This window comes from Tamandua tetradactyla, chromosome 10 (genome assembly GCF_023851605.1).
Source record: "Tamandua tetradactyla isolate mTamTet1 chromosome 10, mTamTet1.pri, whole genome shotgun sequence".
Classification (NCBI taxonomy): domain Eukaryota; kingdom Metazoa; phylum Chordata; class Mammalia; order Pilosa; family Myrmecophagidae; genus Tamandua; species Tamandua tetradactyla.
Genome location: NC_135336.1, coordinates 34460927 through 34481944, shown reverse-complemented (window position 1 = coordinate 34481944; position 21018 = coordinate 34460927). Strand labels below are relative to the sequence as shown.

At 39.2% G+C, this 21018-nt stretch overlaps 2 protein-coding genes across 11 annotated transcripts in view; one reads left to right on the top strand and one right to left on the bottom strand.

Annotated features, from left to right (window-relative positions):
• SLC9C1 (solute carrier family 9 member C1) overlaps window positions 1-20991 on the bottom strand; it is a 109717-nt gene extending 88726 nt beyond the window's left edge. For 6 of the 10 annotated variants that reach the window (XM_077118404.1, XM_077118407.1, XM_077118411.1 and 3 more), the window contains exons 1-4: window positions 20877-20991; window positions 14755-14951; window positions 2411-2511; window positions 40-168 (exon numbers count right to left, since the gene is read on the bottom strand). In XM_077118404.1, the coding sequence (XP_076974519.1) occupies window positions 40-168; window positions 2411-2511; window positions 14755-14905 (381 nt within the window). In that variant the 5' untranslated portion in view covers window positions 14906-14951; window positions 20877-20991. Of the gene's footprint in view, window positions 1-39; window positions 169-2410; window positions 2512-14754; window positions 14952-18527; window positions 18564-20876 lie in introns of those variants that run through there. The other 4 variants (XM_077118412.1, XM_077118413.1, XM_077118405.1 and 1 more) reach the window with 3 other exon arrangements.
• The window catches only part of LOC143647622 (OX-2 membrane glycoprotein-like), a 39905-nt gene continuing 39656 nt past the window's right edge, over window positions 20770-21018 (top strand). Inside the window, exon 1 of the mRNA XM_077117470.1 lies at window positions 20770-20775. Within this exon, the coding sequence (XP_076973585.1) occupies window positions 20770-20775 (6 nt within the window). The remainder of the gene's footprint in view (window positions 20776-21018) is intronic.

Sequence of the window (21018 nt, the reverse complement as noted above, 5' to 3'; positions counted from 1 at the left end):
CATGGGTGAATGATATTATTGAAAAAGAATATCTCTTACCTGCCAAAATAACTTTTGGAGCATGTATACGTCTATGTCAAATGCTACATTTAAAATAATGATTGGCATAAATAAACCAAAAAATAATTTTGGATTCATCCATTGTATAGCGTTTGCATATCTTTGGACCTAATAATGTAAAAAATAGGTAATTTTTTCATTTCTACATTTCTCCATCCTCTATTAGCATAGTATACATGCCAGACATTCCTATCTCTAGCAAGAGAGACAGACAATTAAAAACATACATATACATATATACATATATAACAATGAAAGTGCTAAGTCTTAACTTTGCTGAATTTTCCTAAATTTCCATCAGATTATTTCCAACTACAGAGGAAAGTTAATGTACAACCCTCTCCCCATTTCATTTTTTTTTTTTAAATAAAAGATACAGGAATTACATGGATATGAGTACTAGAGAACATGTAGGAGATTTTCTGGTATACAAAGGTAGAAGGATTTCAGACAATTGGGTACAAAATCACAAGGGAGTAGATGAGCAGATCAAATTTCAGAAACTAAAATTGATTAGCCTTGGTTCATACAGAAGGTGTGTGGTGTGGAAGCATGGGAAGGTAAGTGACTGGAAAGTTTTGAAGTTCATGAAAGAACTAGGCAATGATATTTATCATGAAATATTTAGTTGATTTTTCTGAATCCTGCTTTGAGCATTCTTCAGCCCATTCAGAAAACAGTAAGTACCCATGATGGGTGATATCATTTTATCTGGGAGACAATTCTCCACAGGTTTCTGGTGCTTCCCTTAGTGTTGTGTTTCTCCACGTTCTGCTTTTCTTCTGAACTGTCTTTTCAGTAATGTATGTGTGCATGGCTAATAGACTTGGAAGATAGAGCCAAGCGTCTTCCTTCAGAGCAAAGGGCAGGTTTGCTCCTGTCCAGTACAGTAAAGATAATGTCTTCCTCTGGGTCAAGAGGGCAAAGAGGATAACTATCCATTGTAAAAGATTCATAGTCTCTAAATTCAGAAACTGGCTGAGATGGAATTCATTGTGGGTCGGTTTCAACTGGCCTTCTTTGCTTCTGCCTAAGGGAGTGTGGCCTCAGGGAACCTGCACAAGATAATGGTGACACACTGACATTGTTGCTGTCAACAATAATGTCTTTTGTCTGTGTCCTAGAAGTCCCACGTCTTCTGCCAGCATCCACAGCAGGCTAACATGTGAGCTGGCAAGTAAGGTCACATCTCAGATCCTTCACAAGTCTCAATATATGGTCGCTTCTTTTAAAGAGCTGCTGACAAACAGGTGATGTTAAGTTCATAGGTGCATTTAAAATTTCAATTATGTCAAAAATCATATGGTCTTAAAATCTGTTCATGATGGAAAATTGAAGTAGTTGATCCATTTCTGGTTATTACATGAATGCATGTTTGCCATGCTTATTTTTAAACATCATTGGTTAAATTTGTTTGGGAAAGTCAATATTTTTCAGACGAGTTCTCATTCACACTCTGATGAATTACAACAGGGGTTCGCAAACTGTGACTCATAGGAGGAATTTGGTCCAATATCTGTTTTTTGTAAATAAAGCTTTATTTGCAGACATGCTAATTCATTTATGTATTGTCTATGGCTGCTTTTGTTGCTACCAACAGCAGAATTGAATAGTTATGACATAGATTTTGTGGCCTGCACAATTTAAAATAATCCATGGCCTTTTGCAGAAACAGTTTGCAACCCCCTGGGTTACAGCACTATTAAAATGCCAATAACGCATTTTATATCCCTTACAGTAAGAATTCTGTGTCTTCTTTGTCTGATGCTGACAGTTCCCAACTATTTTGTTATACTGCATCTATTTGGACTATATCTATAGTGTGTTGTTCTCCTCACCTTCCATTCCAGGCAAGAGGTTCAACTTATTCCTCTTGGTATATTCTAAGTCAAGCTCATTTAGATACTAGCCCTCTATTCTAATGTAAGCTTCATAAAAGATTTCCGAATGCAGCAATGGATTGGTTCCATATGAGATTTCTTTTTATTGCTACGAGAGTCCTGGACCAGCAGCATAAAATCTCCTGTGCTCTAATCTTGTAAGCCAGCTTATTGCCTGAACATTTAGACTGTCTGCTTAGACAGTCATTGTCCATTCAGATGACCAGGTCCTGTACATGTACTATTTCTGAATTGCCTGCCTAGTTTCAGACTTAGGTACTCTGTTCTGACTATGTTTAGCCAGCTCTCATCTCTTTCAGGCATGGTTCCTTTACTTACATATCTAATCTAATGCCATACACTCTGTAAGCAATGGGAAAGCATTGATGCAAGGAGTATTTTCTTAAGCCATTTTTATATTTGTATGACTTTGAGATAGAATTAAAACTATTCATATTTACTGTACATACCTGATCAGATGTAAAACTTAACATTTCAAAGCTGCAGCCAAGTAAAAATAGTATCACAGGGAGAGGAACTGGAACGTCTTTCAAGTGCATGTTCAAAAATGCTGCAAAAAATATGTCATTACTGAAATGCAATGAAATAACACATTTATAGAACTTTCATGTGGCATGTTTTCTTAATATTGATAACAATGATATAATATTCCACTACTCACTTCCTATTTTCCTATAATTAAAGCCTCCCTTCACACTTAAGCATACAGAATCAGCGTAATTGTTAATCTACCAGGCTCCTGCTTCACTTATTCTATGGTGTATCTAATTTCCTTAAATTTTTTAGTAACTATTTCTATCAATTCTTGGCTCTTGGGTTACTACTGAAGCACTTATGGGATAAATAATCAGAGATTAGTTTCTTTAACAATCCTGCAATGAGAGGTTAATAGAGAAATAACTTTAATGAAAGCTCCAGACTAACTAAAAATGAGGAACGAGCTATAATAATTTGCGAAAAAATTTGTATACATAGGAGTGGTGTCAGAAAGATGCCAGAGTAAGATATTCCTGGGAACTCCCTCTCGGAAAGAGTGAAAAATAGTCAGAATCTGTCAGAACCAACTTTCCAAGAAGTCTAGAAAATGGATGAGGATAGGTAACAACCTAGTGGGTGCTGAATCAACAAGAAGAAAACCTAAAAAGAGCAGGAATAATGTGGGATGATTTTTCTTGCCCTGACTCTCCCTCTCCCTTGGTTTAGTGTTTCAGGTCGTGAAGCTGGCAGAGGTTTGGTGGTCCATGCGCATTCCTAGCGTGGGTCCATGTTGCCTAGCTATTAGAATACTTAACTGCAAATTTGGTGTGTGTCTGTATATATATATATATATACACTCCAACCTACCCCTTGAGAAACTGATTCAAGGTGCTCTTTTGGGTCACCCAATCTGTAATTTACCCTAGCCAGAGATGTGGTACAGAGAGGTGGAGTGGAACCAAGAAGACTGCAGCTGCCTGAGACAAAAGACTAATACTGAAGCATAGTGTCCAGTGCCTGGGGCCCTGGAGGAGAGGCTGGCGAGATGATTTCACTTTTCAAGAGGAGAAATGTTTACACATACTCAGGAATTCTTGGAACCCACCACATATGCTCAGTGCAATACACATGCTCAGAAAGATATAAGAAGAACTTAGCTGTTCTCAGTGTAAACTCAGCATTGAAGGAGAACATCAACATGGAACCAACCTACTCTAAAACACAGGGAAGGGGGAGAATCTGACTTCCAGAAGAAATCACAAAGGAAATTAGAAAATTCTTATAAATGAGCAAAAATGAAAACATGCCAAATTGTAAAAGATGCTGCAAAGGCAATTCTGAGGGAAATTTATAGCTTTAAATACCTGTAAAAGAAGAAAGAGCTCAAAATTTAATGTCACATCTTGAGAAACTAGAAAAAGAAGAACAAAGTAAACCTAAAGTTAGTCACTGGAAGGAAATAATAAAGGCTAGAATGTTGATAAATGGCATAAAGAATTGAAAAACTATATAGAGAATTAATGAAACCTAAAGTTGATTCTTTGTAAAGATCAATAATATGGACAAGCCTGAAATAGAAAAAAGAGAAAAATGCAATAACTAAAATCAGAAATGAAAGTAGATATTTTACTGCCAAACTTGCAGAAATTAAAAGGATTATAAGAGAATACTGTGGAAAATTGTACAAAATATCAGATTATTTAGATGATATGGATTAATTTCTAGAAATAAACAATTTACCTAAACTGATTCAAGAAGAAATAGAAGATCTCAATAGAACTATATCAGGTAGGACTCAATCAATAATCAAAAACCCCCCCTAAAAGAAAAAGTCCAAGACCAGATGGCTTGGACTGGTGAATTCTACTAAACAGTGAAAGAAGAATCAATACCAACTCTTCACAAGATTTTCTAAAAAAATTGAAGAAGAGGGAGCTCTTCCTAACTCATTCTATGAGGCCTTCATTACTCTCATATCACAGTCACTTAAAGATATCCCAAGAAAAGAAAACTATAAACTTTATTAGTATAGATGAAAAAATCCTCAAAAAAAAAATACCAGGACAATTGAATCCAATAGAATATTTAAAAGATTATACACCAAGACCATATGGAATTTGTCCCAGGATTGCTGAGATGATTCAACATATGGAAATCAAACAATGTAACACACCGCGTTAATAGAGTGAAGAAAAACACACAAGATCTTATCGATTGACACAGAAAAAACATTTGACAATGCCTGTACCTTTTGATGATACAATCAGAAAACTAGGAATATAAGGTAATATCTGAACAAAAAAACAAAGGGAATTTATGAAAAACCAACCTACAGCATTATATTATGGTACAAGACTAAAAACCTTCCCCCTGAGAACAGAAACAAGACAACGATACCTGCTTTCATCATTGCTATTCAGCATTGTATTGGAAGTTCTAGCAAGTGCAATTCAGCAAGGAAAAGAAATAAAAGGCACTCAAATTGGAAAAGGAAATGTAAAACAATCTTCGTTTGCAGATGACATGATTTTTACTATAGAAAATCCCAAAGAATCCAAAGGAAAACTAATAGAGCTAATAAACAAATTCAGCAAGATTGTAGGCCACAAGATTAACTCATAAAAATTAGTTGTGTTTCTATACACCTGCAATAAACAATATGAAATGGAAATTAAGATAATTCCATTTACAATAGCATATAAAAGAATAAATTACATAGGAATAAAGTTAATCAAATAGGTGAAGGATCTTTAGATTGAAAAGTAGAAAACAGTACTCAAGGAATTTAAAAAAGACCTAAATAAATGGCAAGACATCCTCTCCTCAAGGACAGGAAGACGATAATGTTAAGATGTAAATATTACCCAAAACACTCTACAGATTCCATGCAATTCATATCAAAGTCCCAGCATCCTTTTTGGAAGAAATGGAGAAGTTGATCCTCAAATTCATGCGGAATCACAAAGGAACCCAAATAGTTAAATCAATCTTAAAAAAGGATGACAAAGTTGGAGTTCTCCCACTTCCTGATTTCAAAACTTATGACAAAGCCACAGTACTCTAAACACTGTGTGAAAATAAAACACTGTGGGACTGGCATAAGGATAAACATATAGATCAATGGACTAGAACTGAGAGCCCAGAAATAAATTCATATATTTATTGTCAACTGATATTTGACAAGGGTGTCAAGACCATTCAACAAGGATGGAATAGTCTCTTAAACAAATGGTATAGGACAACTGGATATTCCCAAGCAAAAGAATGATCCTTACTTAATGCCATATACAAAAAAGAAGTAAAAATTGATTGAAGGCATAAATTTAAGAGATAAATAAAACTATTAGAAGAGAACATTAAGTGCAAATTCTCACCTTGGCAATGATTTCTTAGATATGACACAAAGATCATAAGCAAGAAAAGAGAAAAATAGATAAATTCGAATTGATCAAAATGTAAAACTTCTGCACATCAAAGGATATTATCAAGAAAATGAAAGACAGCCTACAGAGTGGGAGAAAATATTTAGAAACCATATATCTGATAAGGATATACCAGAATAAATAAAGAACTGCTACAAATCAACAACAAAAGACAAGTGTATTAGTTAGGGTTCTCTAGAGAAACAGAATCAACAGGGAACACTTGCAAATATAAAATTTATGAAAGTATCTCACGTGACCGTAGAAACGCAGAGTCCAAAATCCACAGGGCAGGCTCCGAAGCCGATGACTCCAATGGATGGCCTGGATGAACTCCACAGGAGAGGCTCACCAGCCAAAGCAGGAATGCAACCTGTCTCCTCTGAGTCCTCCTTAAAAGGCTTCCCATGATTGGATTTAGCATCACTAATTGCAGAAGACACTCCTCCCCTTTGGCTGATTACAAATGGAATCAGCTGTGGATGTAGCTGACGTGATCATGACCTAATCCTATGAAATGTCCTCATTGCAACAGACAGGCCAGTGCTTGCCCAATCAGATGAACAGGTACCATAACTTGGCCAAGTTGACACCTGTCCCTAACCATGACAGTCCACCCCTTGTCAACTTGGCACATATATATATATATATATATCACCTTAGACCATACTTAATTTCCAAATGAAAACAAATAAGCACACATTTTTTCTTTTACCTGACAATACTCAACTGTCCTGCATATAACTGGAAACACATTAAATCTCTCCAGAATAGCGTGCAAATCCTTGGGCAACATTCATTCTTAAACTTGATATCTTACAACTTAAATAGTATAACACAAACAAAACAGCATTACAGTCCTCGTTTCTGTAACTGATCACGTGGTCGAAGTTCATATTTATCACTACCTTCTTCCACTACCCATTCCATGTTCCCTTTCCCCTCAGCAAGCACTTCAGCTGGCCGTGGTTCTTTGCCTCGTGGGGTGACCCAAACCTTCATTCCTGAAGTCTCAGAGCCATTAGTGGTCCTGCCTGGATTGTGTTGTTGCAGTTTTCCATTGATTTTGATCACAGGGCATGGTAGTACTAATAGACGCCCCAGGGGATCTCCTATATTCCAAGAAAACTCTTCTTTACCTCCATTATGTAGTTGCAGTCCTACTTCCTTCTGATAGTCAGGGTCAATTACCCCAGACAATAATGTAATCCCCTTCTTCGTGTGTTGATCCAGAGGCATAAGTAGCCCAAAGTGGCCAGGTGGCAATCTTAACTTCCAGTTCAGTGGTATCACTGTTGTTTCTCCTGGAGAAAGCACACCCCGTTTTGGAACTAAAACCTGTAGACCAGCAGAACTCAGGGTAGCAGGGACAGGAAGCAAAAATTTTCCTAGTGGATCACTAGGAGTAATAGTGAGTGGCACCACACCCATTTCCACCCCTTGGTTCCTGGACCCATGGATCCTGGCTATGGGAGAAACAGCACCATACAGCGGACGCTGATTCAGAGCATACACAGCTTCCTGGAGAACATTACCCCAGCCTTTCAAGTTTTTGCCACCTAGTTGGCACCGTAATTGAGTTTTCAAAAGGCCATTCCACCGTTCTATCAATTCAGCTGCTTCTGGATGATGGGGAACATGGTAAGACCAGAGAATTCCATGAGCATGTGCCCATTCCTGCACTTCATTTGCTGTGAAGTGTGTTCCTTGATCCAAAGCAATGCTATGTGGAATACCATGACGATGGATAAGGCATTCTGTAAGCCCACGGATAGTAGTTTTGGCAGAAGCATTGCGTGCAGGGAAAGCAAACCCATATCCAGAGTATGTGTCTATTCCAGTTAGAACAAATCGCTGCCCCTTCCATGAAGGGAGTGGTCCAATGTAATCAACCTGCCACCATGTAGCTGGCTGGTCACCTCGGGGAATGGTGCCATATTGGGGGCTGAGTGTGGGTCTCTGCTGCTGGCAGATTGGGCACTCAGCAGTGGCTGTAGCCAGGTCAGCCTTGGTGAGTGGAAGTCCATGTTGCTGAGCCCATGCATAACCTCCATCCCTACCACCATGACCACTTTGTTCATGAGCCCATTGGGCAACAACAGGAGTTGCTGGGGAAACAGGCTGACTGGTATCCATAGAACGGGTCATCTTATCCACTTGATTATTAAAATCTTCCTCTGCTGAAGTCACCCTCTGGTGTGCATTCACATGGGACACAAATATCTTCATGTTTTTAGCCCACTCAGAAAGGTCTATCCACATACTTCTTCCCCAGACCTCTTTGTCACCAATTTTCCAATTATGGTCTTTCCAAGTCCCTGACCATCCAGCCAAACCATTAGCAACAGCCCATGAGGCAGTATACAAACGCACCTCTGGCCAGTTTTCCTTCCAAGCAAAATGAACAACCAGGTGCACTGCTCGAAGTTCTGCCTACTGGGAGGATTTCCCCTCACCACTGTCCTTCAAGGACACCCCAGAAAGGGGTTGTAATGCTGCAGCTGTCCACTTTCGGGTGGTACCTGCATATCGTGCTGAACCATCTGTGAACCAGGTCCGAGTTTTCTCTTCCTCAGTCAATTCACTGTAAGGAACTCCCCAAGAGGCCATAGCTCTGGTCTGGGAAAGAGAAGGTAATGTGGCAGCAGGAGTGGAAACCATGGGCATCTGTGCCACTTCTTCATGTAACTTACTTGTGCCTTCAGGACCTGCTCTGGCTCTATATCGTATATACCATTTCCACTTTACAATAGAGTGCTGCTGTGCACGCCCAACTTTATGGCTTGGTGGGTCAGACAATACCCAACTCATGATAGGCAACTCAGGTCTCATGGTAACTTGGTGGCCCATGGTTAAGCGTTCAGTCTCTACTAAGGCCCAGTAGCAGGCCAAAAGCTGTTCCTCAAAAGGAGAGTAGTTATCTGCAGCAGATGGTAAGGCTTTGCTCCAAAATCCTAAGGGTCTGCGTTGTGATTCTCCTATTGGGGCCTGCCAAAGGCTCCAGACAGCATCTCTATTTGCCACTGACACTTCCAGCACCATTGGATCTGCTGGATCATATGGCCCAAGTGGCAGAGCAGCTTGCACAGCAGCCTGGACCTGTCGCAGAGCCTCCTCTTGTTCAGGTCCCCACTCAAAATTAGCAGCTTTTCTGGTCACTCGATAAATGGGCCGGAGTAGCACACCCAAATGAGGAATATGTTGTTGCCAAAATCCAAAAAGACCAACTAGGCGTTGTGCCTCTTTTTTGGTTGTGGGAGGGGCCAGATGCAGCAATTTATCCTTCACCTTAGAAGAGATATCTCGACATGCCCCACACCACTGGACACCTAGAAATTTTACTGAGGTGGAAGGGCCCTGTATTTTTGTTGGATTTATCTCCCATCCTCTGACACGCAAATGCCTTACCAGTAAATCTAGAGTAGTTGCTACTTCTTGCTCACTAGGTCCAATCAACATGATATCATCAATATAATGGACCAGTGTGATGTCTTGTGGGAGGCAGAAACGATCAAGGTCTCTCTCTGCAAACAAGATTATGACATAGGGCTGGAGAGTTGATATACCCCTGAGGTAGGACAGTGAAAGTATATTGCTGACCTTGCCAGCTGAAAGCAAACTGTTCCTGGTGGTCCTTACTAATAGCTATTGAGAAAAAAGCATTTGCCAGATCAATAGCTGCATACCAGGTACCAGGGGATGTATTGATTTGCTCAAGCAATGATACTACATCTGGAACAGCAGCTGCAATTGGAGTTACCACCTGGTTGAGTTTACGATAATCCACTGTCATTCTCCAAGACCCATCTGTTTTCTGCACAGGCCAAATAGGAGAGTTGAATGGGGATGTGGTGGGAATCACCACCCCTGCATCTTTCAAGTCCTTAAGAGTGGCAGTAATCTCGGCAATCCCTCCAGGAATACGGTATTGCTTTTGATTTACTATTTTGCTTGGTAGGGGCAGTTCTAGTGGCTTCCACTTGGCCTTTCCCACCATAATAGCCCTCACTGCACGAGTTAGAGAACCAACGTGGGGATTCTGCCAGTTGCTCAGTATGTCTATGCCAATTATACATTCCGGAACTGGGGAAATAACTACAGGATGGGTCCGGGGGCCCACTGGACCCACTGTGAGACAGACCTGAGCTAAAACTCCATTGATCACCTGGCCTCCATAAGCCCCCACTCTGACTGGTGGTCCAGAGTGACGTTTTGGGTCCCCTGGAATTAATGTCACTTCTGAACCAGTGTCTAATAATTCCCGAAATATCTGATCATTTCCTTTTCCCCAATGCACAGTTACCCTGGTAAAAGGCCGTCGGTCTCCTTGGGGAAGACTTAGAGGAAGGTCAACTGTATAAATTTGTGGCAGTGTAACAGGTTTCTTCCCCATAGGGACCTGGCCTGCCCTTCATTCAAGGGGCTCAGGGTCTGTAAACTGTTTCAAGTCTGGAAATTGATTAAGGGGCCGTGACTCTGTGTTTTTGTAATTCAGGTTAGACTTCTGTTCCCTTGACCTAGAACTCTTTTGTTTATACAGCTCCAACAAGAATTTAGTAGACTGCCCTTCTATTGTATTTCTAGGCACCCCATGATTTACTAGCCAATGCCACAAATCTCTGCGTGTCATATAATTTTGATGTCTCCTTTGAGTTTGTTGTCTATTATAATAGCCGCGTCTACCCTGTCTTTGGTGATTAAGTGCTGCCACCTGGCTTCTGCCAACTTGGGATCCTGTCATCCCCATTGTGTTTAAGGATTCCAGCTCAGTGACAGCAGTTCCTACAGTAATATCTGACCTACAGAGAAGCGCAACCACAGAGCTCTTGAGGGATGATGGTGCTAGTCTCACAAACTTATTTCTCACTGTTCTGGTAAAAGGTGCATCTTCTGGACATTCCTGGGGTGTAAGAGCAGGCTTTGCATGATAAATCCACTCTAACATCCCAATCTCTCTAAGCCTCTGGATCCCCTCATCTACATTATACCAGGGCAGTTCTGGCATTTCAACCTCAGGTAATGTTGGCCACCTTTTGATCCATGTTTCAACCAACCACCCAAACAAGCTGTTAACACCTTTTCTAACTGCTCTAGCTATAACATTGAATGCAGAATCTCTGCTTAGTGGGCCCATATCAATAAATTCAGCCTGATCCAGCCTTATATTCCTCCCACCATTATCCCACACTTTTAAAATCCATTGCCACACATATCCCCCTGATTTCTGTCTATATAAATTGGAAAACTCACACAGTTCTTTTGGAGTATAACGTACCTCCTCATGTGTGATACTTTGTACCTCACCTTTAGGGGCCTGTTGGGACTTTAGTCTAGTTATAGGTCTAGAAGAAATGAGGGGTGGTGGGGGTGGGTCATGAAAAGAATTAGAAATATCTTCCAAGCCATTTGCTTCAGGGCTTTCATTTGCAGTTTCATCTGGTGAAACAGGATTAATAAGTCTAGGGCTAATCCCTTCAGGAGGAGGTTGGGTGGCCAATTCCTCAAGGCAGGCTGGAGGTGGGGCGGCTATGTCCTCAGGGCAGACTATTACAGGGTTATCTAAAGAAGGCTCAGCATGGTCTAGAGTTTCAACCTCACCCCCAACATCATTATCAATCCATATGTCACCATCCCATTTTTCAGGGTCCCACTGCTTTCCAATCAATGCCCTCACTTTAACGGCAGACACCATGCAAGACTGAGATTTCAGTTTACGTTGTAAAGTTGCTACTCTAACAATAAGATTCTGAGTCTGATTTTCAGAGATCTCAAGTCTACGGCTACAGGAAATAAAATTTTCCTTCAGGATACTCATAGAAACCTCTACATCTTTCAGACGGCACTTAAGCTTCTTGTTTGAAGCCTTAAGCCCATCCCTTTCACCCTTTAATGTAGACAGTGTATCTAACAACAACCAACCAACATCTCTATAACCCTTATTTCTACAAAACTCTGTAAAGATGTCAAAAACATTATCCCCCAGAGTCTGGCTTCGTACAAGCGAAGCATTAGGAGAATCGAAAGATGATATTTTGACTATCTCCTTTGCCAACTCAGTCCATGGATTGGGAGTGTCATTCTGATTATGGGAATCAGAGTCCTTAGTGTCTCTGAGCCCAGTCAGAGTAGAAAACCATTCATAAAAACCCATTTTTAAGATTCTGTTCCTTAAGAGCCACTCCTGGTACCAAGATGTATTAGTTAGGGTTCTCTAGAGAAACAGAATCAACAGGGAACACTTGCAAATATAAAATTTATGAAAGTATCTCACGTGACCATGGAAACGCAGAGTCCAAAATCCACAGGGCAGGCTCCGAAGCCGATGACTCCAATGGATGGCCTGGATGAACTCCACAGGAGAGGCTCACCAGCCAAAGCAGGAATGCAACCTGTCTCCTCTGAGTCCTCCTTAAAAGGCTTCCCATGATTGGATTTAGCATCACTAATTGCAGAAGACACTCCCCTTTGGCTGATTACAAATGGAATCAGCTGTGGATGTAGCTGACGTGATCATGACCTAATCCTATGAAATGTCCTCATTGCAACAGACAGGCCAGCGCTTGCCCAATCAGATGAACAGGTACCATAACTTGGCCAAGTTGACACCTGTCCCTAACCATGACAACAAGCAACCCAATTAAAACCTGGGGAAAGGATATGAAGAGACATTTTTCCATAGGAGATATACAATTTGCCAAAAAGTACATAAAAAGATGCTCAACATTACTGGTTACCAGAGGTATGTAAATCAAACCTACAATAAAATACTACTTCACCCCCACTAGGATGAGGATTATTTTAAAAACGGAAAATAACAAGTGTCGGTGAGAAATAGAGAAATTGGAACCCTTGCACGCTGTTGGTGGGATTGCAGAATGGTGCAACCACTGCAGAAATTAGTTTGGCAGTTTCTCTGAAAGTTTAACATAGAATTACTATATGACTCAGCATATCCCACTTCTAGGCATATACTCCAAACAACTGAGAGCAAATAGTTAAACAAATATTTGTGCATCCATGTTCATAGCAGCATTGTTTACAATGACAGATGGAAGCAACCCAAGTGTCCATCAGCAGATAAATGGATAAACAAAATGTGATATAAACATACAACGGAATATTATTCAACCCTACAAAAGAATGAAGTTCTAGAATGTGCAACAACATGGATTAAAATCGAAGACATCATGTGGAGTGGAATCAACCAGACAGAAAATGATAACTGTTGTATAATTTAATTTGTATTAAATGTCGAGGATACGCAAATTCATAGCCATAAATGAGATTACAGGTTACCAGGGCCCAGGGACAGGGGAGGAAAAGGAAGTGTTGCTTAATTGGTACAGAATCCTACTTCAGGTGATGAAAAAATTGTGGTCATGGACAGTGGTGATGGCAGCACCGCATTGTGAATATAAATAATAATATTGAATTATAACTTGAAAGTGGTTACAATAAGAAATTTTGAGTTGTGTATATGTTAGGAATATAAAAAGTAAAAAATCATTATCTATTACTTATTAGAAAGTTCACGAGGACTGTTTAATTTTTATCATTGCTATCAAAGTGCAATAAGCAATATCAAGCATTTTCTTCACTTTAATTTTTTTTCTCTTTGTAATACAATCCTGAATCAGGTCAAGGAAAGTGCATAAAGAACCAAGTTTTTAAAAAATTCCTATAGTGTTGTTTTCTTTTCATAAGTGCTTGACATACAATGCCATTTGGAAAAAATCTATGAGTCTCCCTACCAAATAGGTCAAAATGCAACCCAACTATTCAAAAGTCCAAAAACTCTTTATCCAAGTGAAAAAGGGCGTGGGGTATTTTACTGATCTTAAAGTGTTCTGTACCGCAGAAAAGTCATGTCTTTTGATCCTCATTCAATACTGTAGGAGGAAACCTTCGATTAGATTGTTTCCATGGAGATTGACCCACTCAATTGTGGGTGTGACCTTTTGATTAGATTGCTTTCATGGAGATGAAATGTGCCCATTGTGGGTGAGGACTTTTGATTAGATGGAGATGTGAATCTAACCATTCAAGGTGTGTTTTGATTACTTTACTGGAGTCCTTTAAAAGGGGAGACACTTTGGAGGAAGCACAGTTCCTTGAAAGCTGACAGAGATGTAGACATTTGGAGAATCTTGGAGTGCCAACAGAGAGAGCAGATGCCTAGAGACGGACGTTTGGAGAGCAGAGTTCAGCAGATGTCACCAAGTGCCTTCCCATGAAACGCTAAGCAAACCAGAACCCAGAGTTGTTTCCCAGAGAGGCTAAGTGAAGACCCACAGACACCTAGAGAGGAAACGACCACATCAGAAGCTGGAAGCAACAGAACTGGGAACAAGGACCAGCAGATGCCAGCCATGTGCTTTCCCATGGGACAGTCATTGGCCTTTCTTGAGTCTATGTATCTTTCTGTGGATGCTTTAGTTTGGACATTTTTATGGCCTTAGAACTGTAAACTTTTAACTTAACTCATTTCTGGTATATTGCATTCTGGCAGCATCTAGCAAACTAACACAGATATCTATCTTTAAAACATGAATCAAACCATAATTTCAATAACTCAGATAACCAAAAATATCCCCTCAACCTTGATATTTCTGCTTATCTGCTTCTATGCTCCTATAACTTAAATGTAATTAGCAAAGAAGAAGGTGTGAATATTTCGAAGGCTATAGAGATGAAGTATATGGAACTCAGTTCTATTCATCTATTTTATGGGCAGGTAACTGTTAGATTCATTGGTTGAAAATCTCAGGATAAAGGTATAAACATAGGAACAAAATTCTAATTTCTTATTGCAGCTACTTTTCTTAATTCTATATGGTGGCATTTATTAGATATATCCTTAGAGGAAACTCAGATGATGAGAGAGTTACACCTACCTCCAATTACACAGATCAAAGACAATATTAGAACAACTTCAGGGAGATCCTTTGGAGCACTCAAAAACACATTCTTGAGAAATTCTACCCATGTGCCACTAATTCTTTTGTTAGGAAAGGTGATATTTGCAATATCGTTATCTGAGTTCATCGTGTTGTCCCTTACAATCTTTCTTCAATCCATCTCTTATGGCTCTCTGCAAAACACAAGTAGGATTAAAGGAACATAAGATTTGTCTTCTTGGTGGATTTCTAATGCTCTTCTTAAAAAAAAAATCCTAGATTTCTCCCTTAATTATTTCTAGTGGTTGTCTTAAGGTCTTCCAAAATAAGGGCTGCTTCTCTGTTCTATGATGCTTACAATGAAAATGAAATGGAAAAGACACCATCTTAAGTGACAGATACCGCTCAGTGTTACTCTGTGCCCACTTTCAATGCCAAGAACTACTTAGCTATTATCCACCCTGCATCTATCCAACTGTCTGAAAGAATGATTCGTCATTTAATCAGTCACCAGTCATTGGTGCTACAAGCTGGTGCAGTTCACTTAGCCCCAGGGTGGATAACTGGGTTTGTCCTCAGTTTATCTGAGCCTCTGGAAGCGCATTCTGACAGCTATTCCAAAGAAGAAAGTGAGATGAGGGAAAGAATATTCTGATCTCTTTTGTTGTTTTACTCACACAGAAGTTTAATTGACCATGATGATATTAAATCACAGCCGTCTTTTATCTCATTTGGACACTGACGGACTGGGTTTTCTCTATATTTCATATACTTATACAGCAAGCAGCAATATAAGAAAAACAGTGAAACCAAAAGGACATAACAGGGGAGTTGTTACATATTCTATCTCATTACTTCTTGGACGAGGAACAATAAGGACTTTAATGTATTCTGGTTTGAAGCAATAGATAACAGCCACAGTCAGTTAAGCAAACCTGTTACTAATGGAAAAGAACATTTTCTGTGAGGGTACTTAAAGCTCATGTAGGGGATTTTATCAATTCTTTTATAGCATTGGCTCAACACTTTTTAGTGTCCACTCTTAGCTTCTCATCTGGAGGCCTTGCTGAGCAACCAAACAGTAATCACTAAATTTATTATCATAATCAAGCAATTGGTTTTTCGATTACTAATATATAATTTATATGTTCTTATATACTCATTTCTGAGTATATAAGAGATTTATATACTCTTAAAGAGAATTTTTCTTAAAGAGAAAAATTAAGTAAAGGTATATATGCTTATTATGAACACAATTTTGTGTTAAAATTTTAAAATATACGAACAGGGACTTCTGGGAAGATGGCAGAATAGGATAGGTAGATGTGAATGAGCCTGTGGGACATTTGGTAAGGCAAAATAAGCCAGAAAATAAAAAAAGAGCAAATATTACATGATCTCATTTAGAAAACACAAGAAAACCGGGGCCTGAATTGTCACATTTGGTTCAGAATGGTAATTGGTAATTGGTAATGGTAATGGTAATTGGTATTTCTGGATTTTGAGGGGGTATTTTATATATAATATGTATAACTTGGTATTAAGAGGCAAGAATGAAGCCAAAAGGGTTGGGATTAAGGTAATTCAGAATACAAGGGTAAGGAAGACATTGCCTATACTTTAGATCTTCATCTACTCTTTGAAAACAAAGGACGAAAGTTTTACTATGTCCAGAACCTAGGTTTTCTGTAGCACGTAATCTAACTCAACCTGTATGGATAGATCATTTAAACAATCCAAACACAGGGAGACCAGTATAAGAATGAGAGGTTTTAAACTTGAATATCTTAATGTAATGCCTGGATACATCCCAGAGTATACTAGGATAATCAAAAAGTATAGGCAAAATCTCTTGAGGGATGGGAGAAAATTATGGGACTATTAAACTTTACCACTAGGGAAACCCTGGATATTGTGCCAAACATTAGGGAAACCCAAATCAATAGGCCAAGCCCTTAATGTTGAACCTTGCTCCTGTGAAGCTTATGTATGTAGCGGAGAAGCTTAGCCTACCTATAGGTATGTCTAAGAGTCACCTCCAGAAGACCTCTTTTGTTGCTCAGATGTGGCCTTTCTCTCTCTAAGCCCAACTCCGCAAGAGAAACCATTGCCTTCCCTCCTATGTGGGACATGATATCCAGGGCTGAAGGTCTCCCTGGTGGCATTGGAGATGACTCCTAGGGATGAGCCTGGCCCTGGCACTGTGGGATCAACAATGCCATTCTGACCAAAAGAGGAAAAAGAAGTGTGAAAACAAAGGTATTAGTGGCTGAGAGAGTTCAAATGGAGTCAAGAGGCTACACTAGAGGTCACTCTTACGTATGCATCAGTTAGACACTACTACCTATCACAACTTGCCAAACCCAGAAAACCATTCCTGCTAATCCTAAAGAATATGTAGGGCATTATATATGATTCTACAAAGTTTCTATGCACTAGGGTAACTCTCCCAAACCTACAACCTCCAGATATGTACCTGGACCAGACAAGCCCTGAAATGCAGAGGGACCAGCCCTTCTAGAACAACAGCTAGTTCCATCTCCCTATCCCATATTATCGACAGACCTCCCTTCCAACATGAAAAAGCTAGAATGGGCATATCCTAAATACTCCTAAAGAGTGGGAGAAAGATCAAAGGTGATGGTGGAGTTATACAGTGAAGGTCAGGCTTAACAAATGAGTATGAGTGCTGAATTATTATACTGATATTTCTTTTAGCCTCCAGTACCTTAGATTAGGTAGAAAGAAAAACCTAAAACTAAGGAATTGTAACTCATACCAAACTCTGAAATCTGTTCTACAACTAATTGTTGTGATGCACTTTGAAATGTATTGCTTTTATGTATACATGTCATTTAAAAAGGAGGAGAGAATATAGGATTCAACAAATGCTTATGACTGCTGAATCATTATATTGATATTTCTGTTCGTCTCCAGGGTCTTGGAGCAGCTAGAACAAAAAATTAAAAATCCTGGAACTGTAACCCATAGCAAACTTTTAAGATTTGTTCTATAGCTATTTGTTGAAATGTACTTGGAAATTTATTGCTTTTTTGTATATGTGCTGTATTTCACAATAAAAAATTTTTTTTAAAAAGGATGCACCTTGAAGACATCATGTTGAGCGAAAGAAACCAGACACAAATGAACCAAAAAACAAAACAAACAAACAAACATTTCAAAGGCCAGAAAAAAAATCAATCACAATCATATCATACACTTGGTATTATATTACCGGCAACAAAAAGTTTGGTAAACACTGTTGACAGTCGCTGTAGCATACTAGCACTAAGGTAAAAGTGTAGACTCTGTGTTCAAACTGTATGCATGCAAAGGCTGATGGGTTACAGCTTTCAAGTTGAAAGACTTTGAACAACTTATTTCTATTTGGTTAGCCTCAGTTTCTCATCTGTGTAACTTTCTAATCTATTCTTCTCTTCCCCATGTTTATTATTTTTACTTTATTTGTGGAACCATATAATGCTGATGGCTGGGTACTCTCTCCCAAGATTCTCATTTAATACAGTTTGGGTTGCACCTTGGGCTTCCCAGGTGATTTTAACTTGTAGCCAAGGTTAGGAACTACTATATAAAGCACCCAATTCAAAGGCAACATTACTCAATTTTCAGTCTCAAAGCCAACTTCTTTTTGACATTCTTGTCAGGTTTTGTGAGAAAAAGCTATTAATGCCCGTCATCCAAAGTTTACCAGGAACACATCTATAGTTGACTAGGATTTATTATTTGGTACAGTGAGAGAGATTGCTCACCACAGGGAACTGTAGGGTCTCCCAGTCAATAGGTTGCTAAAAAAAAAAAAAAACTATTATAGTATGTGGGCTTTGGCTGGGTGATTTTGGAGAAGGTAAAAGGAGGTGGGGATTCACTCTGTATTAGGTGCTTTCAGAAAACAAGGTTAATTCTGTGGCTGGGTATCACCATCAATCTTATGTATAAGGAGCTCAGAGTAAAGTGAGGATAAAGCTGATAAGAGTAAAGCAGGTAGTACTCATTTTAGCTGAAGGAAGGGACATTAGATACTTTGTGGATTGCATGGTGACCTTTTTTGGAATTATTAAGGTCTCAGAGTGACTTCTCTGATATTGATGCTCTGTGAGATTGCTTATGTCTAACAGAACATGACCCAGCTGTGAGCATCTGGTCACCTTTTATTAACATAGCAAGAAATAGCTGAGTGTTAGAGCAGCTCCCCCATACCAGTGGCTGTTGCTTTTTTTTCCCTCAAGGAATTTCTAAATTCCTTATATTTCCCTTAACATAGCAGAAGTTGGGCATCTTGATGATAATATGAACAATAGAGATGAACAAGCTCGGCTATCCCCTGAAGACAAATAATCTCAACTTTAGCTGCACATTGAAATCACTTGGGGAGTTTTAAAAAACACTAATGCCTGAGTGTCAAGTCCAGAAGTAAATTCAATTGGTCTGGTATGCAGCTTGGGTATTGAGAATTTTAAAAGCTTCCCAGTAATTCTAATAAGCAGCCATGGTTAAAAAGCACTGCTCTAGGGGACGTCCCTAACATTAGAAAAGGACATTTCAATTTGGTGATATCTACCCTTAGCTAACATCAAGCTATTCAGAAAAATATTATCAATGTCAATTCTTAATTTGTCCCACTATTACTCCAAGACTAGGTATCCTAGAGCACACTAACTATAGGAAAACTATTAATTACACATTTATACACACTTGCAGAATTTAACATAGTTAAATATAAATATAGTTAGTATTATAACTTGATTGCCTATCTATTATTGTTTTCCAAATGAAAAGGATAGATGTCCCAATAAGCAGTTTTTCTCATTTCTAAAATTGTTTATTTGGAAACTGTTTACAAATTCAGTTCTAATAAATTCTTTTCAGAAAATAAAATCATCCCAAGTCTTGACTATCCTTGAAATTCAAAGATATTTATGATCAAGTTTAAAAGAGTTTCTCTATCTGGCTATGAATATGTGGCAGTTTCTCAGTTTGGCTTCCCCAACCTCCCCTCCAAATTCTCCTAAGGACCTTTATTGAGAAGCAATCTCATCTTAAGTTAGCATGGAATTGCTAACATTACTGTACTTCAACATTTTTAAAAGTATGGGTAAAGGAGTATCAGCAAGAATAAACAGGTTTTCAATGTAATTAAAACTCTTCTTCAGCTTAAACTAACCTCTGACAGCTTTGAATACATTTATGAATCCAAGTCTCATTAAGGAAAAAATATTGGTTTATCTTGAAATTATCACAGAGACTCTCTAATTTATCAATAAATTAGCTAATCAATTCCCTTAGTGTGTAAAGGTAATTAATGACTGCCTTCTCAAATAGCATGTGGATTTGTCCTCAACAGCCTTGAAAAATTCTCTATGTCATGAAGTGAAAGTGGCACTACTTCGCTGAAAGTGGTAACTCTTCCTTTTAAGGGCAACACTTTGCAGGAATTAGATGACAAAAGTGTCCTGAAGAGGGCCACACAACCCTGCCGCCATCTTATTCCCTGATGATACTTTTCTTGAAAAAAAAAAAAATCCTAGGTTCCTCTTTTAATTATTTCTAATGATTATTTTAGGGTCTGCTAAAATTAGGGATGCCTGTCCCTAAGATGGGAGGTTAGTGGGTGATCTGCGCTCCTAATGTTTCTTCACTCAGATCGATTCTCTTTCTGGGACTCAGCTCCGTACAGCAGAGAAGATTCCCAGTTTTGCTGTGCTTTCCTCTAGGGCCTGACTTTTCAGTGGCCCCTTAATCCAAAGAGAACATGTGTCAGGCGAATAGTCTGGAAATAACTGACATAAGTGTAATGCAAAAATAAATAAATAAATAAATCGATAAATAAATAAATAAAATAAAATTTAAAAAACGAACCAAAAATTTAAAAAATAATAAAAAACAAGTGTAATGAAAGAGGGGCAGAGGCTAATAGGAAGTTTGATCTTTGGGAAAGCCCTTGATTGGCTGCCACAGAAAAGGTGGAAACTCCAGGAGGGAACGGCTGAGTCTATGGCCGTAAGACTCTGGGGCACAAGCTTCTCTGAGGGAGGCTGGGGGAGAAAGAACCAGTGGGGAAGGTAAAGGCCACCCTGACAAAAACACTAGGGAGGGCTCACCTTCCAGAGCCGTAGGAGGCGTATCCTGCGGTACCGTCTCGGGAAGTGAAGACCAGCTACTAAGCTCACCCCAGAATAGCCAAGACCAACTGCAATTCGCTGACGGTTACTTTCAACAAGCCCCGCCCCTGGTCTGCACCCA